The sequence below is a fragment of the Oncorhynchus clarkii genome, unplaced genomic scaffold, assembly GCF_045791955.1.
Source record: "Oncorhynchus clarkii lewisi isolate Uvic-CL-2024 unplaced genomic scaffold, UVic_Ocla_1.0 unplaced_contig_8867_pilon_pilon, whole genome shotgun sequence".
NCBI classification, from domain to species: domain Eukaryota; kingdom Metazoa; phylum Chordata; class Actinopteri; order Salmoniformes; family Salmonidae; genus Oncorhynchus; species Oncorhynchus clarkii.
The window spans coordinates 48,107-75,667 of NW_027260965.1; the positions used below are offsets into that span (position 1 = coordinate 48,107).

General features: G+C 42.2%; 2 protein-coding genes across 2 annotated transcripts; one reads left to right on the forward strand and one right to left on the reverse strand.

Annotated features, from left to right (window-relative positions):
• Positions 1–1,312: 1,312 nt before the first annotated feature.
• Positions 1,313–12,270, reverse strand: LOC139402700 (splicing factor U2AF 35 kDa subunit-like). Its single transcript, XM_071146599.1, has 8 exons — positions 12,217–12,270; positions 11,514–11,601; positions 7,232–7,298; positions 5,404–5,453; positions 3,973–4,071; positions 3,644–3,777; positions 2,906–2,998; positions 1,313–1,666 (listed from the first exon to the last, which is right to left on the reverse strand). The coding sequence occupies exons 1-8, from the start codon at positions 12,258–12,260 to the stop codon at positions 1,504–1,506; spliced, it is 738 nt and encodes a 245-aa protein (XP_071002700.1). The 5' UTR covers positions 12,261–12,270; the 3' UTR covers positions 1,313–1,503.
• Positions 12,271–14,822: 2,552 nt separating this feature from the next.
• Positions 14,823–23,861, forward strand: LOC139402706 (uncharacterized). The gene is made up of 6 exons (XM_071146605.1): positions 14,823–15,151; positions 17,812–18,132; positions 18,257–18,301; positions 18,688–18,816; positions 19,159–19,208; positions 21,105–23,861. The coding sequence occupies exons 1-6, from the start codon at positions 15,070–15,072 to the stop codon at positions 21,504–21,506; spliced, it is 1,029 nt and encodes a 342-aa protein (XP_071002706.1). The 5' UTR covers positions 14,823–15,069; the 3' UTR covers positions 21,507–23,861.
• The last annotated feature ends 3,700 nt before the right edge of the window (positions 23,862–27,561 follow it).

Below are 27,561 nucleotides of genomic sequence, written 5' to 3' on the forward strand. Positions count from 1 at the left end.
GTCATTTCCATGCGTAACCATTAGACATAATACGGATGGATACATTTGGGTACACGGTCATTACATTTGCTGAGTTCAAAACAACTGGGTACTCGGAAAAATAGGTTCAATCATGACGTCAGTGACCTTCAGGTCGGAGTCTAGAAAGAGGCTGAAGTTCGAGTTGGGTGACCGTTCACAAGATTTTTCCCAGTCGGAGTTCGTTTCCCCCCCCACCGAGTTCCCAGTTGTTTTGAACCGGGCAACTGTACAACTCACGACACACTTAAATAACTTCAAATAACTGGGAACTTGGAGGGGGGGCGAGCCAACCCCGGATCTCAGGCCGTTTTCTAGAGCTCCAAATGACGTCATGATTTGACCTCGTATTTTTCCAAGTTCAAATGCTCCATTCAAAATTGGGAACTCTGAAAAATAAGTCAAATCATGACGTCAGTAAGCTTAAGGTCAGCTCTTAAATGCCCAGTGACAGTAGCTTTACTCTACCTGTCAAACTCATTCCAGAGGGCCAAGTGTCTGCGGGTTTTCCCTCCTCTCTTGTACTTGATCAATTAAGTCACTAATTAGGAACACCCCTCACCTGGTTGTCTAGGTCTTAATTGAAAGGAAAACCCCAAAACCAACAGACAAACTCTGTCCAGCTGTGTAGTGTTAGGATAAAAACCAAAACATGCACCCAGATGGGGCCCCAGGACAGAGTTTGGGGAAACCCTGTGTAACAGTATAGCTTCCGTCCCTCTCCTCGCCCCAACCTGGGCTCGAGCCAGGGACCCTCTGCACACATCAACCACAGTCACTCACGAAGCATCGTTACCCATCTCGCCACAAAAGCCGCGGCCCTGGCAGAGCAAGGGGAACAACAAGTTTGTGAGTGACTGTGGTTGATGTGTGCAGAGGGTCCCTGGTTCGATCCCAGGTTGGGGCGAGGAGAGGGACAGAAGCTATACATCTAGGTCTCAGAGCGAGTGACATCACCGACTGAAACACTATTAGCGCGCACCACCGCTAACTAGCCAGCCATTTCACATCGGCCACACTTGCATACATTACATTCAAACGTGTGATAAATGCAGAAGGATTTCTTAAGCTCATTGCCTATACCAGGGCTCTCTAACACTGCTCCTGGAGCGCTACCATCCTCTGGGTTGATAAGCTGTTAGTTACAACTGGGGTTGGAGCGAAAACCTACAGGAGGGTATCGCTCCAGGAACATGGTTGGAGAGCCCTGGCCCGTGCAGTAAACCCTTTCACCCAGTCTTATCCCTGCTAGATTGTAACTCCAACACCAACCAATGAAAGAGGACACAGCAGAGAATCACTACAAAGTCTGTTTTATTGAGAAAGCAACGGAAGCTTGTATTTGTGTCTTTAAAAAAAGGGATAAAAGAAATGAAATTAACGAGGATTCCAACATGTTACACACATTTTTCATCACGGGAGAGAGAGGTAGGAGGAGGGGGGACAAGGGGTTGGAAGAGGGGGATAATTAGGTCTTGGCTCATCTTAAAACCTTCCAGAACGTTCCCGGTCCCTGGACCTCCGTTTCTCGCGGTCTCGTCCGCCACCTCTTCCACCATCGCCACCACGGCCACGGTCTCGGGAGCGAGAACGCCTTTCCCGGGATCGCGAGCGAGAGCGGTGTCCTCCTCCTCCTCCTCCTCCTTTGCTAGAAAGGGAGAAATAAAATGCTTGAACCACAGCACAACTTAACCAGCCTAGAGAATACTCAAAAACCTCAACTAAAAATGAGGCTCTTACTTTAGTCAACTACACAAGTACCAGTGGTGGGAAAAAGTACCAGTGGTGGGAAAAAGTACCAGTGGTGGGAAAAAGTACCAGTGGTGGGAAAAAGTACCAGTGGTGGGAAAAAGTACCAGTGGTGGGAAAAAGTACCAGTGGTGGGAAAAAGTACCAGTGGTGGGAAAAAGTACCAGTGGTGGGAAAAAGTACCAGTGGTGGGAAAAGTACCAGTGGTGGGAAAAAGTACCAGTGGTGGGAAAAAGTACCAGTGGTGGGAAAAAGTACCAGTGGTGGGAAAAAGTACCAGTGGTGGGAAAAAGTACCAGTGGTGGGAAAAAGTACCAGTGGTGGGAAAAGTACCAGTGGTGGGAAAAGTACCAGTGGTGGGAAAAGTACCAGTGGTGGGAAAAGTACCAGTGGTGGGAAAAAGTACCAGTGGTGGGAAAAAGTACCAGTGGTGGGAAAAAGTACCCAATTGTCATACTTGAGTTAAAGTACAATATACCTTAATAGAAAATGACTCAAGTAAAAGTGAAAGCCACACAGCAAAATCCTACTTGAGTAATAGTCTAAAAGTATTTGGTTTTAAATATAATTATCAAAAGTAAATTGCTAAAATATACATAAGTATCAAAAGTAAAAGTATAAATCATTTCAAATTCCTTATATTAATATTCAGCAAACCAGACGACACCAATCTTTTTTTTTTTTTTACATTTACAAATAGAAAGGGGCACATTCCAACACTCGGGCATCATTTACAAACAAAGCATTTGTGTTTAGTGAGTCCGCCAGATCAGACGCAGTAGGAATGACCAGGGATGTTCTCTTTGCGTGATTTAGACAATTTCCCCGTCCCGTTAAGCATTAAAAACGGAACGAGTACCTTTCGGTGTCAAGGAAAATATCACGAGGAAATAGTACATCATTTTCTTTATGAATGTGGTAGAGTAAAAGTTAAAGCAATCAAATACACACATAGTAAAGTACAGATACCCCCAAAAAAACTACTTAAGTAGTACTTTAAAGTATTTTTTACTGAAGTACTTTACACCACTGCCAAGTACAATATTGGATGCTTCACCATTCAATCCCATGAAACAGTTGACCGTGACACAGAACAAGGTCTTCCTGGAATACAAACATTCCCTAGAATGCGTCCTACCCTTTTCTGCGGCGTCCATACAGGTCCCGGCGGAGTTCCCTGGAGATGGGTTTCAGGTGCATGAAGTTGCAGAAGCCTCCTCTGGTGCACTCTCTGTGGATGGTAGGCAAGCAGGGGGTTAATACTGTTACCGCGTGTGAGAAAAGCTTTTCCAATCTCCACCTGTATCCACTGACTATCACGTTTACCACCCTACACTCCAAAGCAGAGGCCTAGCTAGCTACATGTATCTCTCCTGCTGGAGTTAGCCAAACAGTTCAACTGTAGCCTTTAAGCAAACGATGGGTGTTGCAATGGAAAAACACTTGAGGCACCATCCCAAATGACACCCTATATAGTGCACTACTTTGACCAGGGCCCATAGGGAATAGGATGCCATTTCCCAACACAGCCTGAGTTAATATATGCTGCAGGGAAACAAGACTACATTCTTCCTGTCAGATAAGAGGTGGCAACTTAAGCCAAGGGTGTATTCATTTGGAAGAAAATGGAACAAAACAGGGAGGATTCTGAATTTGTCCAATAGAAACTATAGTTTTCGGGTGTAAAACGTTTTCCGTTTGGTGTAAATGGTTTACGTTGAAAATAGTTTTAGGACTACTGATTACATGGTGGAACTGTAAAAATATGGTGGAATGCAGTGGTGAAACAAGGCGCCTGGTTATTGTTGCAGGTACACCGACTGTCACACACAGCAGTGTATAGAGACATTCATCAGAAAGAGAGATCGACACTGACCCCATCTCATACTGCCGACAGCAGGCTTCCCTGAAGTCAGTGACGGGGGAGAGCTCTGAGTGGACAGGCTGACCGTTGAACCAGCGGTTGTTCAGGTCCATCACCGCTTTCTCCGCATCCTCTTCCCGACGGAACTATACACACAGAGAGAGAGAGAAGAGGCCATGTTTTAGACAGATTTATGCTCCGATGAAGGTCGATGAACCCAAAGACAAGCTACTATAAAAAACATGACTTTTTCCTGTTTCTCCAGACAGATTAACGCAATCACACCGAAGATGGATGCAGGGAGAATTTAACATGGCTGACATGGGATCTCTGACCCTCACCTTCACATAGACGTTGCCGACCAGGTGGTCGCCAAGGTTGTCACACACATTCATCTCCTCCACCTCTCCGTACTTCTCCTCCATCTCTGTGAAGACTTCCTGTAGGGGTTAGGGTCAGAAGATGGGGTTAGGGTCATTGACAAAACAATCACTGATTGATAAGTAAAGCAGCACCATGGAGACCCACTTTAAAAGATCCACTAAGAACTACACTGAACAAAAATATAGAAATGCAACATGCAAACAATTTCAAAGATTTTACTGAGTTACAGTTCACATGAGGAAATCAGTCATTGAAATAAATTCATTAGGCCCTAATCTATGGATTTCACATGACTGGGAATACAGATATGCATCTGTTGGTCACAAATACCTTTAAAAAAAAAAAAAAAAGGTAGGGGTGTGGATCAGAAAACCAGTCAGTATCTGGTGTGAACACCATTCGCCTCATGCAGCGCAACACATCTCCTTCGCATAGAGTTCATCACGCTGTTGATTATGGCCTGAAGAATGTTGATCCACTCCTCGTCAATGGCTGTGCAAAGTTTAGTTTCTGGATATTGGCAGGAACTGGAATACGCTGTCGTACACGTAAATCCAGAGCATCCCAAACATGCTGAACGGGTGACATGTCTGGTGAGTATGCAAACCATGGAAGAACTGGGACACTGTCGGCTTCCAGGAATTGTGTCCAGCTTCTTGTGACATTGGGTAGTGCATTATGCTGAAACACGAGGTGATGGCGGTGGATGAATGGCACGACAATGGGCCTCAGGATCTTATCACGTATCGCTGTGTATTCAAATTGCCATGGATAAAATGCAATTGTGTTAGTAGTCTGTAGCTTATGTCTGCCCATACCATAGGGAACTCTTTTCACAACGCTGACATCAGCAAACCGCTCGCCCACACGACCTCATACACGTGGTCTGCGATTGGAAGTACTGCCAAATTCTCTAAAACGATATTAGTGGTGGCTAATGAGAGATATTAACATTCAATTCTATGGCAACAGCTCTGGTGGACATCTTCTGCAGTCAGCATGCCAACTGCACACTCCCTCAACTTGAGACATCTGTGGCATTGTGTTGAGTGACAAAACTGCACATTTTAGAGTGGCCTTTTGTCACCAGCACAAGGTGCATCTGTGTAATGATCATGCTGTTTAATCAGCTTGTTGATATGCCACACCAGTCAGGTGGATGGATTATCTTGGCAAAGGAGAAATGTTCACTAACGGGGATGTAAACGAAATTGTACACAAATGTGTACGTGTGGAACATTCCTGGGATTTTTTTATTTCAGCTCATGGAACCAACACTTTATTTAGAGATCCAATATCATTAGACTATCTAGAGACCGGTGCGCAACAGGCAGGTTTGGAAGAGATGAGGCGAAACATCACAAGTATCTCGTGCCGAGGTCACTCACCTCAAAGAACTCGTCATAGTGCTCTTGCATTTCCACATCGCTGACGGCACCTAAAACCATGAACAAATAACCAGTCAGAAAGCAGCTAGGCGGAGGAGGCAGAGTCACTAAGCATCTGCATCAGTGCAATTTCACATCCAACGACTTATGAGAATATATAGACAACATACCAAGCTGAACCATGAAACTAACATACAAGTTAACTTTGTGTACGTTTCACACATGTCCTATAGCCACCATTTTAACTCCCTGTTAATTCATACCCCTTGGAAATCCCCAGATAAACATTACAATGGTGCAACAGCTTAGTAAATCAGGCCAGTGAGCTATTAGATTTGTATCAATTAAGCCAAGTTCGTGTATACATTAAGATGACACCACTTTGGAACAACAACCTTAATGACAGTGTCTCAGCACCAGCCAGCTCCAATGACGGCGTTTGAGAACACTGGCAGTGGAGCTGAAAATGAGTGCCGATGAAGCTAGTATGAGCAAGAAATGCATGCAAACTAGTAAATTTTAGAAGTTGAAAGTCTAGAAATATACAGAAACATTCACTGCATTTCAGGAGTATTTTACCCATAACGTTCAACCTGAAGGACAGGACAGACGGCTCCCCATTTCTCCCTTGCCCGTGGTCTTGGTATTTAACTGAATGACCCTCATGCAAGAAGCAATATAATGCAAGCATGATACATTTACTCATACTAAATCGACATAAGAACCTAGGCAAATATATAGCTGATATCTTGCCAGTCAGAGGGGGTCTGTGGGAATGGTATGCTTTTCAGAGCTATTGATCAAGTGACATGTCTGGCCTTCTCCATGACACAAACACTACTTCATTTATATTTCGCATGAGCAACAGCATTATTGTGTGCCATGGGGAAAGCTAACCACACTGAGCCCATCACACCAGGCTCACATCAGTGATGCCTCCAGGGATGACAGTGTACATGTTTGGATTCAGCTAATAGGAATATAATAGCATCTGGGTGTTGTCTGGGCACATTGAATTCAGGTCCAGGCTACTAAAAACAAACTAAATGTTTCCCAGGAAAAAAAGGTATTGTTACTGTTTCCTGGCAAATGGGGGTGTTGTTTCAGTGTAGGTAGGTAGGTGTACATCAGATAACAGTATAATATAATGGAGGTGTTGTTGTAGTGTAGGTAGGTGTACATCAGATAACAGTATAATATAATGGAGGTGTTGTTGTAGTGTAGGTAGGTGTACACCAGATAACAGTATAATATAGAGGGGTTGTTGTAGTGTAGGTAGGTGTACACCAGATAACAGTATAATATAGAGGTGTTGTTGTAGTGTAGGTAGGTGTACACCAGATAACAGTATAATATAATGGAGGTGTTGTTGTAGTGTAGGTAGGTGTACACCAGATAACAGTATAATATAATGGAGGTGTTGTTGTAGTGTAGGTAGGTGTACACCAGATAACAGTATAATATAATGGAGGTGTTGTTGTAGTGTAGGTAGGTGTAGACCAGATAACAGTATAATATAGAGGTGTTGTTGTAGTGTAGGTAGGTGTGCACCAGATAACAGTATAATATAATGGGGGTGTTGTTGTAGTGTGGGTAGGTGTACACCAGATAACAGTATAATATAATGGGGGTGTTGTTGTAGTGTAGGTAGGTGTAGACCAGATAACAGTATAATATAGAGGTGTTGTTGTAGTGTAGGTAGGTGTGCACCAGATAACAGTATAATATAATGGGGGTGTTGTTGTAGTGTGGGTAGGTGTACACCAGATAACTATAATATAATGAGCAGTCCATGCCGCAGGGCCTTGCAAATGTAGGGGGAACTTACAGCGTATACCATCGGCAGACTGGGCAGTGTTTTGAGGGTTACGGTAAATGTTCAACAGGGCAATGGTCTGAAATACAAAACGTACATTTTTGTGATACATGTCAAGCAGAAATGGGGTTTTGGGGGAAGAAAGTTAAATTAGATAAAGTATCATGCTCCTTACAACAGGCCCTGAAGAGAACACACTGGGTCAGCTAATACTTCCTCAATGGACACATTTGAAGCCATAACTAGCCTCATTAGTCCCCTCTATGGAACTCTGCTCTGAACCATAGAGTGCATGGTGTGATCTGAAATGCTGAAAGAGAAGGTAACGGCGTGTCTCCTGACCACAGACGTCTCTGCCAGGGCTTCACAGGAGGCTGCAATCACAAGGAACTCAGAACGAATCAAAGTAATGCCAGTTAAAAAGAGACATTACTGACAAGTGTTACTGGAGAAGTAGCAAGGACTCTGGTATATTCATGTGTTGATCATTCAATCCAACACATTTTCCCAAAGGAAATAGCTGTTTGTGAATAGGCCACAGTACAAAAGTCATCTAAGTAAGCACATGTGAAGCCATCTCTGGGCTATGGAGGGAGGGAGGTGTTTGGCTAGTTCTGAGGTCCTTGTTTGGAAAGTCAGTCATCAGAAGAGAACAGAACCGTGGCCCAGACAGAGTCTCCTGTGAGAGTCCACAGCCATTCCTACCTGTGTGAGAGGAAAGGCGTCAGCTCTAGTAAGACAGGGCTCAACACTGGGTACTGCTCACACAGTGGAGGGTTGCAACTAGGTCTACCCATTTATAGTGCTCAAGGTAGTTTGGGATATAAATTGGTCAATATAGCCTATAGCAGAACGGAATATGTTTTTGTTTTGAGTGGCTGAGAGATTGTGTATAAGAGGGCAAAGACTGAGGCAGAGGAAACAGAAATATTTGACGATACAAAAGAGATTGAGGAGCATCCTGTTTATTTATCTGATAGTAATGGTTTGCCATTCGGGGTGGGGACTGGGAGGAGCAGTTACAGTAGCCGAAGTGTGAGAGAGGTACTGTAATGTTGGGTTCCCTGCTAACAGAGGTGAGGCAGTCCCTCACAGCTCGGCAGTCCCTCACAGCTCGGCAGTCCCTCACAGCTCGGCAGTCCCTCACAGCTCGGCTGCTACGTGACCTACATATGGGGAGCAGGAGCGGGGAAAGGAGGGATTTCTGAACCCCTGAGGCTAACAGATCTTTGGACTTACAGCGAGAGGCGTCGGCCGTCTGTGCACTGTTTTGGGGGTTACGGTAGATGTTTTGAATCAAGATGGTCTGCCGGGATGACAAGAATACAAGAGATAAATCATTAAATTTGTGTAAATTCCAAATGAGTCTAGGTCCCTGATTACTGACGTAGATACGCTATTGTGTTTACTGACTTAGGAGTCGAATCTCTCCTTAGAATCTATGGGCTGTATTTCAGAGAAGTTGGGGTAGAGGACAGAATGTGAACGGAGCGAGCTCAATTTGACTGGAGAATGCAGCGAGTTTCCAAAGGCTGTCAGCCTTCTTGCCCGATTCCAATAGCGCTCACTTCCCGAGCATGCCCAGCCCAGCATGCATTTGTAGTCTACCTGTGTGCTGCTATAGCCCCTTGCTTTAGCTACTGCCATCAAGTATGCTACTTATTTCCATTAAAAAAAAGGTTTTTAAATAATAATCAAGGTGACTTACAAAGACCAAGAGAGACTGCGGTGATGTAGTGTCCACAACTAAAGAATCATTTTGGCGGCTTCCCAGGTCTAAGGCACTGCATCGCAGTGATGTGGAGTCACTACAGCCTGGGGTTCGATCTCAGGCTGTGTCACAATCGGCCGTATCTGGGAGTCCCATATGGTGGCGTAACAATTGGCCCAGCGTCATCTGGGTTAGGGGAGGGTTTGGCCGGGGGGGGCTTTACTTGGCTCATCGTGCTCGTGACTTGTGGCAGGCCAGGCGCCTGCAGGCCGACTTCGGGCATCAGTAGAACGGGGTTTCCTCCAACAAATTGGTGCGTCTGGCTTCCGTATTAAGCGAGCGGGTGTGAAAAAGCACGGCTTGGCGGGTCATGTTTCGGAGGACGCACGACACGACCTTCACCTCTCCTGAGCTCGTTGGGGACGAGTGACGAGACAAAATAGTGAACACGAAATCAGGGACAAAAAGGGGGTAAAAAAATGACACCAAAAAAGAATCATTTTGGAATCTGAAAGAAATCCCGAAAGCATGATGGGGAACTTACTACGTGTACATGCTAACAGAAAGGAACGAGGTGGGCAGCTAGCTAAGAGTGTTATTGTAGCAAAGTATTTATAAACTAAGTTTTGTAAATTTTGGTTCTATTATCTATACAATATGCCATAATTGATTTTGGCTCAATAGGTCTGGCATATTACCTCTTTCAAGCTTTCAATTATTATAGGATTATTTGTTAAATTGTGATTTAAACGAATGGAGCGGCTGTTTTTTTTTCTTCTGTGTCTGCGGAGCGGTTTTTTAGCAGAGCAATTGGAAAGGACCTGGATCGCCGCGCAAGCACCACTCCATGAGTGGGATTTCTGACTGGCTCAACTCCGCCCACATGCTCTGGTAGAGGAGAATCATCCAATCAGTCTACTGATAGAAAGCTTTGTTTTGTTTCTCATGGTTCGCATAGGGCCAAGCACAACTATCCTGAGTTGGGAGACCTAGGGTTGGGTCAGATTGAGTCTTTTGATATGAAGTGGCTGAGCTGTTTAATGAAGCACAAGGACAGGGGAACTGAGCTGCCACCGTGTCTACCAAAGAGCCGTCTATAGGAGGGGAGCAGGTTGGCCTCATGTCCATGTGAGCATAGTCAAAAGACCCAGGCTGGAGGAAAATATATACCATTCAAGATAACACTACTTCCTTTCATCAAGGTTGTGCCATCTGCCATTGCATCATGCATACCATAATCAGCAGTAGCCTACCAGTGGCTAGGGTGACCACATATCCCGGATTGTGCAGGACACTCCCACATTTAAATTCAATTAAAACACCACTAATTTACAAAAAAGTTAGATGTCTGTATTTAAGTCAGATTTCCTATTCATTTGATGAGAATTTACATTCTTAACCGTCTCTTTTGTAGTCATGTTGCACTTTTGACAAGATATATTATACGGCAGTGGTACTGGTAACGTTGAACACTTCTCCAATCGTTGAGGATCTCTGATATTCTGCACAGCGCAAGACGAGACTAAGGCCAATGTCATATTGTCAACCAAAATCACATGTCAAATCCTTTCGGGATTTGCTGCTGACAGTGAGTAAACTACTTACAAAAATGTTGCTTCTGATGAATACAAGAGTAAATATTAGACTGACAGAAGGTAATTTTGTCACACTTGTAAGGCACTCCATACTCATGTTGCTCATTCAACGTAATTGCTGCTACTTCACTCAATCCCGTTTTAAGTCTTCCTTCCTAACTGTATTAAATTCTCTGACAAACCAGAAATGGTTCCTTGGCCAAATATTCCCTGATTTTCATAACAGCCACACATGTGGTCTCTTTTGCGTCACCAAATTTTGTGCGAGCCCGGAAAAAGAGTAGGCTTCATGCGCTTCGATTACCCTGGTGCAGCTGCAAAAAAAAATGTATTCACGTTCGTGGGACAGTATAGCCTACGTCTCGCAAAATCATCCTGTTGTCCCGCATGTGGGTATTTTAAACATGTGGTCACCCTACCAACAGCAGTTGCTTCTCTTCTGATGATAAATATTGACTGAGAAGCATTGACATGCTGCCAAGCCTATCCTCATCAATCATAATGCAGGTTCTCTGAAAGGCAACAGAACACAATGTTATATACACACACACTTCTGTAGGTAAGCCAATCGTGGAATCTGAAATGCAAACGTGCACAGGGTTAGTGGAAACAGATCGGCAAACATTTAGGTCTACTTTACATCTGCTCAGCAACCTGTTCTTCCACATGATGCTATTGCAGTATGTACCTAGGCCCATTGGAACATGGAAGCAACATTGCACACGTGAATGGAATTAGGGCTAATTGACAACACTGCATGTTTCAGTACTTCATGAATGATTATTTGATCCTACACAAGGTTAAGTCCAATCTCCACACAAACAAGTAAACAATCAAATGTGAGTATAATCAGTAACGCGAGCTAGCTAACAAAGAAACCTAAGGAAGTCCTGATACATTCTAGTGGGCAATATCACAAGCATCGGGCAATTGCTTGCCATAAACCCCTAGCTAGCTAATCATATTCAAGACACAGAAGTACGCTTACCTGGCTGAAAGTTGGCTTGTTGTGCAACCTAGAGCAGCGGTCCCCATGTCTGCACGCTCCAATTTTAAAGTAGAATGAACAATTGACCCTTGAACATGGACAAGAAAGTAAACAAATTAGATGTTGATAAATGGCTAGGTTAGTGTTCGCTTTGTATAGGTTTGTTGTTGCATCTAGCTAGCTACAATGGAAAACAAAAACATGATTCGGTGTATACTTGTGCAGTAGCCAACCTAGCCACTGGAGTCGTCTCGAGACAATGCTAAAGAGTTAGCTAGCTACAGTAGCACGCTAGTTAGCTGCAGATTAGCTTAGCAAACCAAACTTTGAGGTTATACTAAATAGCAAACCATTTAGCTACTGACTCGTAAAACATTTGATACTAAATTGATCTAGAAAATAAAGACTGATTTAGCTTAGTCTGGCCGATTTGGAGGGATACTGACGCGACGCAGCACATGCCGCATTTTCAAACCAAGCCGCCGCCTCCTCCATTCAAGCAAGTTAACTAGCCTTCTACAGTATAGTCAGGAAGCTACGCTAGCTAGCCACACAGGTCTGAATGAAAAGCAACGGGTGCAGTAGCAGTCGTATTTGTAAGTAACCTGGTAGCTTTTTGGGTTAAAACGTGCACGTTCTACAGAATAGCCATTTTATTAGCATTATTATTTCAGCAGTTTCACAAAAAGACGAAATAACCTACTTGTCTTTCTCTGTTCCGAAAATGGAGGCCAGGTACTCCGCCATCTTCGGTTTGTCAACTAAATGGTGCTCTACGTCATGTATTCGACACTTGCCGCTTTTTTGACAGAGGCAAAAGCTGTGCTCTTCGTCATTGTCGTTTGCATACGCTCTTATCTTGTCTGTTTTTTCCCCTTAATACTCTCATGGGGGCGCAATTGCATCCATTTTGATTTCATGAATAGGGCCAAAGATTATGATAACTAAAGCCCTTTCATCTGTTTTAGGGCCCTGTAGAAAATCTCTGCCTGTATGCTACGCTGAATGAAGAAGAAGGAAAGAAGTTTTACTTTAAGAAGATTACTTTATTGTATAACGTCCATTCATAATGTAAATTAGTAGTAAGGTGTTTCAGACTTCCTAGTATCATTCAATGAGAGGATAGTAGAGCTGACAAAACAACGACAGCATAGATCCTAAAGCCACCACACAATGTTGGCACATGACTCAATATTACCCTCCAACCACACAGAAAAGCCACAGCAGGGTTATATTAGAGACTATGTGAATGTTCACACAGAGAGATCTGACAGATATTGTATGAGATATTAAGCCTACTGTAATGTGTATCACTTTAGCCTACTGTAATGTGTATCACTTTAGCCTACTGTAATGTGTATCACTTTAGTCTACTGTAATGTGTATCACTTTAGCCTACTGTAATGTGTATAACTTTAGCCTACTGTAATGTATATAACTTTAGCCTACCATAATGTGCTTAACTTTAGCCTACTGTAATGTGTATCACTTTAGCCTACTGTAATGTGTATAATTTTAGCCTACTGTAATGTATATAACTTTAGCCTACTATAATGTGCTTAACTTTAGCCTACTGTAATGTGTATAACTTTAGCCTACTCTAATGTGTATCACTTTAGCCTACTGTAATGTGTATAACTTTAGCCTACTCCAATGTTTATAATTTTAGCCTACTGTAATTTGTATAACTTTAGCCTACTATAATGTGTATAACTTTAGCCTACTGTAATGTGTATAACTTTAGCCTACTCTAATGTGTATAACTTTAGCCTACTGTGATGTGTATAACTTTAGCCTACTATAATGTGCTTAACTTTAGCCTACTGTAATGTACATTTGTTTCATTCACTGTATAACCAGTCACACATCCTGCATCTATCTGTTCATGATCATAGCGGATTTATAGTAACAGGGCCACCGTGAAGGGGGTCAAAAAGATTTAAGTTCCTCTGTGTACACATCTCAGAGGAACTGAAATGGTCTAACCACACTGACACCTTGGTGAAGAAGGCACGACAGAGACTCTTCAACCCACACGGACACCGTGGTGAAGAAGACACAACAGAGACTCTTCAACCCACACTGACACCCTGGTGAAGAAGGCACGACAGAGACTCTTCAACCCACACGGACACCGTGGTGAAGAAGACACAACAGAGACTCTTCAACCCACACTGACACCCTGGTGAAGAAGGCACGACAGAGACTCTTCAACCCACACGGACACCGTGGTGAAGAAGACACAACAGAGACTCTTCAACCCACACTGACACCCTGGTGAAGAAGGCACGACAGAGACTCTTCAACCCACACGGACACCGTGGTGAAGAAGGCACAACAGAGACTCTTCAACCCACACTGACACCCTGGTGAAGAAGGCACAACAGAGACTCTTCAACCCACATGGACACCCTGGTGAAGAAGGCACGACAGAGACTCTTCAACCCACACAGACACCTTGGTAAAGAAGGCACAACAGAGACTCTTCAACCCACACTGACACCCTGGTGATGAAGGCATGACAGAGACTCTTCAACCCACACTGTCACCCTGGTGATGAAAGTACGACAGTGACTCTTCAACCCACACTGACACCATGGTGAAATCACGACAGCGACTCTTCAAACCACACTGACAGGAGGCTGAAGAAATCCTGCCTGTTCCCGAGGGCCCTCACAGTGTTCTACAGGAGCACCATCGAGAGCATACTGTCGGCTAGATCACAGCCTGCAAGGCTCTACAGAAGGTGGTACGCTCAGCCGAACACACCATTTGGTGTACGCTGCCTGCCCTCCAGGACACCTACAACACCAGGTGTCGTATGTGATAAGAAGACCTTACCCACCCGAGCCATGGCCTGTTCTCCCTGCTTCCATCACTCAGACGTGGGCAGTATAGGTACATCATGTCAAAAACTGTCAGACTTCTACCACCAGACCATCAGGCTGATGAATAGCCACCACTAGTCAGCTACCTGCTACCCCTGTGTCCCCCCCAACGGACGTTTACCCTGCCCCCACCCCCCAATGGACATTTATAATTGTTACAGTTGTAAATATGTATATTATTATTATTATTATTGTTTCATCCACTTCTCTTTGACCAGCACTGTTGGAGCTCAGAGCTGAAGAATGTCACTGTACCCTGCTATTACATCTGCAACCTTGTGCATGTGACTAATAAACCTAATCTCATCTATAGTGATCACCACAGCCAACTTTATGTAGATGAGAGAGGATGAAGCACATGGGGAGGGAGAGAAAGAGTGAAAGAGAGAGTAGGTAAAGGAAGTAAAACGGAAGAAATGTTACCACAAACACTTGTGCAGTGACGGCGACACTATGATGCTGGGGTGTGTTAAGACTGATGTGAGAGACATTTAAAATTGAGGAAGAGAGAGAGAGAGAGAGAGAGAGAACAGACAGTGTATTTCACTCACTCTTACACACACACAAACACACAGAGAGATGATCATCTACCAATGCTGTGGCTGTCTTCCTAAACCACCTCTGGTGTAACCAGTTGATTGTAGAAGGCCGGTGGGCTACAAGTCACCATGGGGCCCCGTGACTGCTGGTCCTGGACCAGCCTACCTCTCACCATCCTGGCTGTGCTTCTCTTCCACCGGGATGCCAATGGTAAGTTAGACCCAGGGGAAAAAAACGTTTTGTATGTGATTAAACTACAGCGTATTGTGGTTGGTTCAGTTTCAACACACAGTAAGAGAAGTGTTGCTGGTAAATAAAAGAACAACTCTCTTTGAGTGAACATTTTTGTAAATATCTGAAATGTCATCCTCACATTCAAGACTTCCAGTTTTTGTCATCCTGGCAAAAAAAAACACTTTTTTTTTTATTTGTGTGTGAGAGCTCGATGACAGAAAAAAATATATCCTGTTGTAGAAAAAGATAAAGGGACTTAAAATAATAGATTAGCGGGGTAGGAACATTTGTTCAAAGTCATCTTAATTTCTTCCCGATCTTCTTCCCTAAAGATGAATAATTTATGTTGTTCATGTTCTTCTCCCTGTTTTCCAGTTGTTGTTGTTGAAACAAATCGCTCTTCTGGCTTCCATTTTGTTTCCGCTGAATGGCAAATACTCCACATTTCACAAAATGGCATTTTGAATCCATCAACAACATCAATATTTTATAATTACACATTACAGAGATTTTGTTGCTTACTGATACCCAGCTGGAATAGTTTTTTTGGCACATCTCAGTTATACCAATACTAGTGTCATGTATTTTAATTTATATGATTTCAACAACAACATTCATGAGTTAATTTATATTATACTTTTTTTTGTGATTTAGCAGATGCTCTTATCCAGAGCTACTAACAGGAGCAATTAGGGAAAGGTGCCTTGCTCAAGGACACATCGACAAATTATTTTACCTAGTCGGCTCTGGGATTTGAACTAGCAACCTTTCAGTTACTGGCCCAACGCTCTTAGCTGCTAGACTGTAATATTCATATGTGTAGACATACTGAATTACAATTGAATGCATTTTACCGTCGTATCATACTGTGCTATGATTGGTTAAGACCACCTAGTTGGTTAGGTGATGGTCAGTTGATCCTGGTTGGCGATACGTGAACATGCCAGTTGTAGCTAGCTAATAAAGAGCTACGTTAAGAAATATCCTGTAGTACTGCATTGTATTATTTTGTACAAAGCGTGCAAAACAAGACATAGACTACCTGCTGTCCACTGTTATATTAACTTATTATAACTTGATAATTATGAAAATACAGGCCCTATTTTTCCTCAGTAGCTTTTTATTAATCACAATGAGTCATACTATATCTGTCAGATCTCTCTGTGTGAACATACCTGTGGTCTCTTTTAAAGCTGTGATATGTCACTTTTTGGGCGACCCAACAAAATTCACATAGAAATGTGAGTTATAGATCTGTCACTCTCATTGAAAGCAAGTCTAATAAGCGATAGATTTGTTCTTTGGGGGGTATTTCTATACTCCCCATTTTTAAGTTTCATTTTTTGTACTTTCGGTTTTGTACGCCAGTTTCAAACAGCTGAAAATACAATCTTTTTGGTTATGGAAAATATATTTCATAGCGGTTTAGATGGTACAATAATTCTCTACACTATACTTGCTTTTTTTGTCACATAAACTGAAATTAGACAAACTATTAGAATTTTAGCAACCAGGAAAGAGCGGAACGATTTCTGCATAGTGCATCTTTATTATAGCCCTACTGTGGTTTTCCTGTGTGGTTGGAAGGTATAATCGAGTTGTGTGCCATTGTGTGGTAGGCCTACAGTAAAGTTGTACATGATGCTATCGTGTTGTCACCTCTACTGTCCTCTCATTGATACTGGGAAGTCTGACACTCCATGCCACTAATTGACATTCAGAATGTCATTGATGGTCAGTTATACTGAGTTAAACTGAGACCATTTTGGATATACTCAGTTCCTTAGTGACGATTATGAAGTCTGAAAGTCTTTTAGTTCCCCCATGGTATGATGAGGTGGTCCTATTTAGTCTGAGACAGGATGCAGCACTGAATAAGTGCAGGTGGGGTTGAATCTCAGTTCCCTAGAAGCTGTAGTCCCATTGTTTTATGCTAATTGAGTTCCAACTCTTTAGGATGTGAAATGTGTTTTGTCTTTTTTTTTTATCTCTCTGTGTGTATCCCCCTTCTATTAGTCATGAACATGTCACTGTCACTGATACCAAGGGGAAATTCTGATGAAGGGGAAAATCTCCTTCACCTGTCTGCAATCTTTAATCACCTCTCATCTTAGTAAAAATCTTATTTTCAACCAACTAGGATCCAGCTAAAGAAAGATTGAGGCCTGTCCCTGTAGCCATTGTTGCAATATTAGTATTTTTTGTGTGTGTGTATGTGTCACCCCCTGACCTTAGAGAGCCGTTTTATTTCTCTATTTGGTTAGGTCAGGGTGTGATGTGGGCCTTCTATGTTTTGTTTTCTATGTTCCTTTATTTCTATGTTTTGTCCGGGTATGGTTCTCAATCAGGGACAGCTGTCTATCGTTCTCTCTGATTGGGAATCATACTTAGGTAGCCCTTTTTCCCTCCTTCAGTGTTGGTAGTTAACTTTGTTTGTGACACTTAGCCCTATAAGCTTCACGGTTGTTGCTTGGTTTGTTGGAGACATTTAAAAAATAAAATATACGCTCACCACGCTGCACTTTGGTCTACTTCCAACGACACCTGTGACGGTATGATTTGATATAGAGGTGATGGGTGATCTTATGGGGACCTATTGGTCAGGCAGCGACTGACTTCAGTTTAATTCTTTGCAGGTCAAGATTCTGATTGTTTCCCAGAGATTAGAGTGACACGGAACACAGTATGGAGAGCTTCAACTGGGAAAAAACTGAAGATGAACTGTTCTGTTGATTTCTGTTCTAACTCACCAACACCATCATGGTGTAAGTTTGATGAGTCAAACATATGCCTAACTGTCAACACAACAACTCTCATTCAAACACAGTTGACAAATTTGACAAACACTACATGGATCTCATTTCTGACTTTCAAAAGCATATCCAGAGGTGATGCTGGTCTATACAGGTGTGAATTACACACGGCTGTGGGTCATTCTATCAATGTTATCGTCTCAGGTGAGCAATCTATTAATACATTTTCTCAGTTTGAAATGGTTTTTAATCAGTCAAACAAACAGTTATTTTTCCCATTCATAGAAGCAAACCCCCTGTGATGGATGTCAATTGTTATGTATTTCAGAGAGAATTGAAGACACCACAGATTTATATCAGAACAATGAAACAAGTAAGAGGAGATTTTGACTCTTCATAGCTTAGCATGCATTGCACACTGAACATAAAGGTGCTGCAGTATGAATGTACTTCAAGGCACACCACAACACAATGCTATGTCACACCTAGCTCTGAAACACTGTGGTAACCAGTAACACCCTAACAGCCAGTTAAAACTAGTAACCATGTTGAGTCAAACCTCCTATTCAGGATCGTCATTTTGATTTAAAACATGTGTGTGTCTGCATGTGTGTAATTAGCCAGAATTATTTTGCTGTTGAAAACTAATTTCCTGTATTTGTATATTTTTTTGGCCTATAGCTTTTATGAATTAAAATGTGGGGTGGGGGGACATTTCCTCCCTGTTCATAGTGGAAATTAGGCCTCTTTCTCTTATAGACAGTACAGCGAGTCAGAGTGACAGCTTCCTGGAGTGGGTGTGGCCTTATGTTTACTCCTCGGCTGGGATTGTGGTGTTTGTCATCGTGGTGATAACCATATCCATGCTCTCATTGCGTGGTTGTAAAAGTAAGATGCTCACAATTACCATAGCACATTAATACAGACTAATGATGACCATAGCACATTAATACAGACTAATGATGACCATAGCACATTAATACAGACTAATGATGACCATAGCACATTAATACAGACTAATGATGACCATAGCACATTAATACAGACTAATGATGACCATAGCACATTAATACAGACTAATGATGACCATAGCACATTAATACAGACGAATGATGACCATAGTACATTAATACAGACTAATGAGGACCATAGTACATTAATACAGACATTTATTTCTGGGATATGACTTTTCATTTCAATGTTTTGTTCATGATTCCCTTGAAATTGCAGGTGCCTGTCCGGCCAGGAAGTCAAGGAAAGAGGACCAAACAGAGAACCAGGTCAAACAGATATACACTACACATCTAACTTTCATTTAGTCCTGTATTAGTACTATTAGTACAGATTCTGGATGGTCTTTAATGTGTTTACAGTATGTAACATGGTGGAGTCTTTTGGTGCACTCCTTGTCTGTCAGTCCCAGGTGTTGTGTCTCTGACTGATTCAATTATATGACAGGCTATTTTATCAAATCGATTACCTAACGTTTGATTACGTGATTGAATTAAACCATGCAACAATTAACTCGTTAATAACCTGGGGCACCACGGAAGAGTGTTTATAGAGTTGCTCTTTTCCGAATAAACTCTTAAAGATCTGAAGATCTTTTATAATCAACAGCAGTCAATTATTAATCATCACCTTATTTAGTCTCATCTGAATGTCGTAAAATTCTTGGTTATCTGCACGAACCCTGGCTAACAAGTTGAATCAGCAATACAAAATGTGGCTTAATTATTTATTTACTAAATACCTAAATAATCACACAGAATTACATATACACAGGATAGATCATACATTGATTACTGATCATGTCATAAAAGCAAAAGTCCCTAGCGGATGAAACCGATATGACGGCTGGTTACCCAAAGAAAGGGGGTTGGGTTTGAATGAAAGAGTGGGATAACTGAGGGACAAAGGGGATTGGGTCTCTATCGGACCTTGAGAAGCTATGCTACCGTAAATATAGAATCCTATGCATTCTAATAATCATCCATTCGGAAATTGAAAATGCAAGATATATATTTACACTGAGCTGCGCTTCGATAGATGGTTTGAAGATGGAAGACTGGTTTGCCCAGCAGAGATCTCCATTGTCCTTTGAATAATCTTTCTGGTCGTAGTGTTGTAGAGCGGATACGTTGAAGTAGCCTCTCGTTCTCAGGAGATCGTCTGTCCTTTGAAGAATATTTCTGGTCGTAGTGTTGTAGAGCGGATACGTTGAAGTAGCCTGTCGTTCTCAGGAGATCGTCTGTCCTTTGAAGAATCTTTCTGGTCGTAGTGTTGTAGAGCGGATACGTTGAAGTAGCCTGTCGTTCTCAGGAGATCGTCTGTCCTTTCCTAGGCCACGTACGTTTACAGCTGCAGCTGATAAGTTGACGTATAGAATTTCTCACTTATTCTATTGTGAATAGGAGTTCAAAGTTCATACCAAGTTGCCATAATCAGCTCGTGCTGTATTCTGGCTGGTCTAGTCGAAATTCCTCCTTCCAGCGTGGTGATCATCACCTCCACATGATCTTGTCATGTAAATTTCGTTATGTAGAGGGAATATTCAGCCATTCGCAACCACAGCTCACACTGGGGTTTGCTTAGTCTGACATGAATTAGGTCACGGGGGCTTTATACTGGGGAAGAGAAGGGCGTGTTTCATCCCTCTCCAACCAATGTCTGTTCACTTGGGCGTGGCCACTGAGTGAGAATAAAATTACTTGAAAACAATTCTCTCATTTAGAAGGCTAAAATTACATTTAATATTCTCACACACAGTTTCATATTTAAACATTTAAATTGCACAACAATTCCATGTGAATCTGATGTCTAGATGAGAATGTGTAGACTTTCAAGATACAATTTATGTTGTCCTGTCATCAGTAATAATGTCCCAGACAACAACTGATCTGACATCATGTTCTTTAAGTACTTTCAACTGGTTGGATTACAGAAATATTGTTAAATTCCCCAACCTTTTGATGTTACCATACTCTCTCTACGTTAACAAAGGGCTTTCCAAGAGTCCATTCTGTAGAGGGGAGAGAAAAGGGGGAAAGGTATTTATGGGGGGGTCATAAACCTCACCCAACAGGGCAACTTCATGACACAGGTGTGGCCCTCTATAATCAAGGGTGGGGGTTGCAAATACACAGAGTATTAAAGTAGCTTACTTGTTGTTGCAGTATATGGCTATACCAATGACCCAGCAAGCATTCCCACGACCCAACCCACAATCCCACCACAGAGGAAGCATCCGATCCCACCAATCCCAGGACCGGCTCCAAGCCCAGCCCCGGCCCCAAGCCCAGGCACAAGCCCAGCCCACCCCACCGCCGGACTGTATCTATGACAACGCACCTGCCAGGGGCCCACGTCGCACTCATCCGGCACCCGGCCAAGCTGCAGCCAATCAGGTAGCTGTCCCGGTGGACACGGACAATACCTATAGCAACGGGAAGGAGAAAGAGGAAGAGAGTGATATCATGTACGCAGCGCTAAACCATCAGGTAAAGCCTCGAGCCGCTGCGCACCCTGCACAGCCTCGGGTAGAGGGCTCAGAGTACGCAGCCATACGAGTGTCCTGAGCCCTGGAACCAGGAAGTAAAACTCCGCTTCCCAGAGGGCCAGAGTCCTACTGGTCTTTGTTTCTCCCTGATTACGAGAAGGGGGTCGCTGCGTCCCAAAATGTCGACCGGAGTATGGGCGAATGGGTGTGTCAAAAGGGAAGTAGTGGGTGTGTGGACACTCAACCAGACTGTGACACAACTAGGTGCTATCATCAACCAAAAAGGGTTATTTGTCTGTCCTCATAAGAGAACCCTTTAAAGAACCCCCTTTGGTTCCAGGTAGAACCCTTCTGGGTTCCATGAAGAACCCTTTCCACAGAGGGGTCTGCATGGAATCCAAAAGAGTTCTACCTAGAACCAAAAAGGGTACTCCTATGGGGACAGCCGTAAAACCCTTTTCGAACCCTTTTTTCTATGAGTGTACCTCACATTGAGCTACCATACTGCGAGAGTTGGGACATCTGTTTTTAAGCCAGAGGATGAGTCTGAGTGTTAGAATTACATGAATAATTGTACATTTTCCGGTTTAAAACTGAAGATTGTTCATTGGGGCGGCAGCTAGCCTTGCGCTGGGTCAGTAACCGAAAGGTTGCTAGATCAAATCCCAGAGCTGACAAGGTCAAAATCTGTTGTTCTGCCCCTGAACAAGGCAGTTAACCCACTGTTCCTAGGCCATCATTGTAAATAAGAATGCGTTCTTAACTGACTTGCCTAGTTAAATAAATATTAAATACAAAATTTGAAGTATTGATGATGGGTGTACTGTTGCTTTATGGGTTGTACGCATGTTCCTACTGTGACTGTCACCCTGACATATTACTGTGACTGTCACTCTGATATATTACTGTGACTGTCACTCTGATATATTACTGTGACTGTGACTGTCACCCTGATATATTATTGTGACTGTCACCCTGATATATTACTGTGACTGTCACCCTGATATATTACTGTGACTGCCACCCTGATTTATTCCTGTGACTGTCACTCTGATATATTACTGTGACTGTCACCCTGATTTATTACTGTGACTGTCACCCTGATATATTACTGTGACTGTCACCCTGATATATTACTGTGACTGTCACACTGATATATTACTGTGACTGTCACACTGATATATTACTGTGACTGTCACTCTGATATATTACTGTGACTGTCACTCTGATATATTACTGTGACTGTCACCCTGATATATTACTGTGACTGTCACCCTGATATATTACTGTGACTGTCACTCTGATATTGGCTACTAGATAGCTACTTCCCACACCGTTGCTGGACAGTAGTGCCTGTCATACGAGAGCGAACGGTACTGGGTCCCGGTGTTCTTGTTTTTCCATGCGTGTCCTCCCCATTGAGTAGTAGACTGTATGTACTGTATGTATCAAGAAGTAGCAACAAATCTGCCCAATTAGCTAATAATCCATACACCCACTCTCCCATACTTCGGTTGCCATATTGGGCTGCAGATACTCATTCTTGGTATTACAGAAATCGATCAGCTGGCTGCATCGAACTTTGAACTTCCACCAATGATAATGTCAGTTTTAACTATGGCCTTTTGGGTACAACTTTCTTACAGAGGTTGATTCTTGAGGCCTACATGAAATATCCCACTGCACTGTAATTAGGTGGAAATCAGTTGACTGTGAATGTAACTGTGATTGATTGTTTTGTTTAATGCATTTTTCTGTGATTGCGTGTCTCCTATTTAAACAAATAATCAGATTTGATTTACTACAATATAATTTTCACTGCAATATTCTCTTCTCCATTCCTTACTGTAATCAACCAGTTTCAGTGAAATCACTGTGAGTGATGACAATCCCCTGGCCTTGGGTTTAGTTGAGGTGTTACTGTCGTTGTGCAGGGTGTTTTGCAGTTTACCTCTTGTGCTGGGATGTGATTAGGAGGTTTCCTGTGCTACACAAACCAAAACCCCCACATGTTGCAGCACACGGTTACATATCCTGTGATGCAGTGAGAAGCTTTCAGTGTGTGTGTGTGTGTGTGTGTTCATGCCTGATCTACTGTTCCTGTATGTGTGTGTGCATGTGTTATCCCAGCTAGCACATAATGTTCTGAGAACCATATATTTCTTAGACCTTGGTGAGAGCGTGGTTCTCCTATGGTTATTTTGCACACGACCTTCCCACAATGTTCTGGGAATGGTGCAGGATACCCAGCTAGCACACAATGTTCTAAGAACTTCAGCGTAATGTTTCCTGCAGGTTTCCTCATGTTTCTATTTAAAGGAAAAAACCACTCATTCCTATAATTTACAGTGTTGCATAACACTAATATGTGAGAACAATATTGTGAATTTTATTTTATTTTGTCATTGTAATAAGGTTGGTAGCAACGTGAAAATCATTGTGGAAATCTGTTGCAGCTCAAGACGACTAAAAAACCCACAATGCAATGCTCTTTCTATGGGCTTGCTGGCCAGTAGCTAGCTAGCAAACGTAGCTACACACAATACTACCAAAGTCAATATCAGCATGTGAAGAAGGTAGTTAGCTTTATAATTGCCTAAACAAAATGCAATATCAATTTAGGAGTCTACAATCTCACCATGTTTAACCTGCAGATTGATATGCCTCAGAGTGGAGTCTGACATTCACAACGACACCATGCAATGCACCCTGGACTGAAGAGGCAGACAAATAGGAGAAATGTGTTAGGCCCTCTGTTCAATTACACATTTCTCGAGGTAGGAATATCGCGAAAATATGATCAATGGCTCATTTGAGAGAAGACTACCTTCCGTGTTATGACATCGGCCAGTATTAGAATCTGACATGCATGACAGACATTTTAACAATCTAAAAGTCATATTCCTATTTACTTCCAGAGACCCTTTAACACAATGCTACATCATACTGGCAGAACTCAGATACACATGAAATGACCCAGGGAATCGATAGAGCATCACTCAGAGATACACAAAAACAATAGAACATTCAAAATGGGTGAATCTTTACTTTAAAGTCATGTTCTCAGAACACGAAGAAAACTTTCCATAAAAAGCACAAGGAAACATTAGTTACATTCTAAGAATGTTATTTAAAAACATGTACATTCCATTCTCAACATCAACAGAACTCTCTCTGTACTCTATCTTGTTAAGTGTGTTCAGGTGTGTTGACTGCAATGGGTGCTTGTTTCCTTTAAAATGGGGTCTGTTTGAATAGATCAAAATGGACGGTTTTGTGAACGCTAGCTCCAGCTTGGTGGCGCAGTGGATTAATTCCAAAACATTCAGGGAACCATAGTAAACGTTCTCAGAACCTCCCTGCAAGCTAAAAATGAACATTCCCAGAAAGTGTTTTACTGGTCAGGAAATGTATGGCTTCCTTCGCAGAAGAAATGGGAAACCAAAAACGTACGTTCCCCCGACTTCCAAGTAACCACATTTAGTAGATGTGAGGGTTTATATGATTGCATGAGTGTGTGCTTTACTATATGTGATTGTGATCTCCTAACCATCACAAAGACACAGGGCCTTGAACAGGAAACACAGGGCTGACCACCGTGTCGTGAAGAACACCTGACATGGTGGGATTGAGACTGTGTTGTTTTACAGTACAGCTCAGGTGTCAAACTCATTCCACGGAGGGCCGAGTGTCTGCGGCTTTTGGTTCCTCCATTCTACTTCACTGTAAAAATAGAAAGCCTCAACACTGTGCATGATTGTGTAACGAAACCATGGAAAATAGTGCAGCTAAACTGAGATCTGGTGTTTGGAAGGTGTTTGAATGTAAACCCAATGAAAGTGTTTTAATACGCAGAATGTGTTTTAAAACAGAAAGGAAGTACTTTGAAAGACCCAAAGTGGTTCATCAACATGACTTGGTGTTTTTTTTAAGAGATTGTTGTAAAAACACTTTTTGTGGTTTCAGTGCATGTAAAAGGCAGCATCAAAACACAAAAACTGTTTTTCTCATACAATTAATAGTTTATAAATGCAAATGGTTTATAATCTTAAATATGGATTGATGAAAAGGACCTATGGAGAATATTTTTTGTGGAGTTCTACCTATTTTTTCCAATGCTTTATTTAGACAGATTAGAATCCGGAGGTGCAGTCAGATGGTACATTTTGTTGGAATTTTGTCCACTCACCCACACACCCACTCACCCACACACCCACTCACCCACACAGCCACTCACCCACACACCCACTCACCCACACAGACACTCACCCACACAGACACTCACCCACACACCCACTCACCCACTCACCCACACACCCACACAGCCACACTGTAAGAAATGATTTAGGGGTGAATTGAAATTGAATCCCCCCCCCCAAAAAAAAAAAAAAAAAAAACATATACTTAATAAAAATGAATGCAAGTTGTGCAGAGCCCGAAGAACGGGGTTCAAATCCCCACTCCAACCCTTCAATCTGTTTCTCCCATCTATCTGTATCCTCTCTGTCATTTCATAACTGTCAAAATACCCCAAAAATATCTTTCAAAAAATGTATGCAATCATATCAATGTAGGAATAAATCCAACCTAACATGTTGCTCAAAAAGTGTATTTTATGACTACAACCAAAGAGAGAGAATATTAGTGATTGAACTCATTAGAAGTCTGGTTTTAATCACGTTGTATGTTCTATCTTGTCTCTGATTTTAGGGGATTGTGTGTAATATATATTTTTTGACTTTATGATTTTTTCACACAATGATTTATGCATGTTTGATGAAATCCAAGTATATTTCTGTTTTAGTATTGAGCTTGTGCCATGAAGTGTAATGGATCATGATATCTGAACCGTCAGACTGACGTTCAATGAGGACAGCACCCATTCCCACATATTATTAATGGTGGAGATGATTAATGGTGGAGATGATTAATGGTGGAGATGATTAATGGTGGAGATTATTAATGGTGGAGATTATTAATGGTGGAGATTATTAATGATGGAAATGATTAATGTTCAACCTCCAGTTACTGCTGGTGATTTGGACACTGTGCTTGACAATGCCTGCCCAAAACGGTAAATAATGTCAAATGATCAAATACATAACAATGTTAAACATTAAGACACTTCAGACAAAGGGATCTAATTCTGTACTAGACAGGATTCAAAACATCAGAATGGAGTTTAGAAGCTTTAAATAGAGGAAACGGCACCAAAAGAGAAGGGATCTAATTCTGTACTAAACAGGACTCGAAACACCAACCTAGTGTTTTCAACCTTTTCTGAGGGCTCGCAGTCTCTGGCAAGGTGTTGCACAGCACTTAATTAAGTGGTGATACAACACACTGTGTCATGTTTCAAAATATCTCAGGATGATGTGTTTCAACACTCCAGCAAAGTTAAGGTTTCGTCTCCTTCAATTTGGTGGCAGCTCAGTTACCACAAGTTTTGGCATTACAAAGTACTTCATTTTAACAGTGTTGATTGATAAATTAAGGTCACTAATTAGTAAGGAACTCCCCTCACTTGCTTGTCTATGGCTTAATTGAAAGGAAAAACACAGTATTGTAGATGAGGTGAACCCTGGGTGCACTGGTCATCTGACACCACGATTTAAAAAACAGGAACCGCTTAGCTGACTAGCATGTTTAGGCCAGTAATGGGACTTTATCTCTCAATACCAACATGCACATTTACGTAGACACTCTTGTCCAGAACGACTTACAGTTGTGAGTGCAAACATTTTAAAAACTTTTTTTGTGCCACGCTCTACCAACTGAGCTGCACGGATCACATACATGATACTGTTGTGTGAGGTCACTTGCACCATAAAGGCTGTATTGTGAACACAGTTAACCCCACAAGGCCTCATACTCTGACAAGACTTGTTTCATTTCTGTTCTTTTTTTCTCTTATAGCAACCTGACAATCTGCATTGTCTCCAGGTCTCTCTTGAAAAAATAGATTTGTCTCATATCAACGAGAGTAACCTGGTTAAATAAAGGGGAAATAAGTGCTAATCCTTCCAGGGTGCTGCTTCTATAAGACACTGTTCTCTCACTCAATGTACTGGAACAGAACAGCAATGATGATTGCCATTGACTGGCTATTTAAAATGATACTTTTTTAAAATAAA

Excerpts from the sequence above, each read along its gene's own strand:
- LOC139402706 (XM_071146605.1), top strand. The coding sequence starts at position 15,070 with ATGGGGCCCCGTGACTGCTGGTCCTGGACCAGCCTACCTCTCACCATC. Across the intron at positions 18,133-18,256 it reads TATCAATGTTATCGTCTCAG|AGAGAATTGAAGACACCACA; the intron begins GTGAGCAATCTA and ends TATGTATTTCAG. Across the intron at positions 19,209-21,104 it reads AGGACCAAACAGAGAACCAG|TATATGGCTATACCAATGAC; the intron begins GTCAAACAGATA and ends TTGTTGTTGCAG.
- LOC139402700 (XM_071146599.1), bottom strand. The coding sequence starts at position 12,260 with ATGGCGGAGTACCTGGCCTCCATTTTCGGAACAGAGAAAGACAA. Across the intron at positions 4,072-5,403 it reads ACTATGACGAGTTCTTTGAG|GAAGTCTTCACAGAGATGGA; the intron begins GTGAGTGACCTC and ends TAACCCCTACAG. Across the intron at positions 1,667-2,905 it reads TATGGACGCCGCAGAAAAGG|CAAAGGAGGAGGAGGAGGAG; the intron begins GTAGGACGCATT and ends CTCCCTTTCTAG.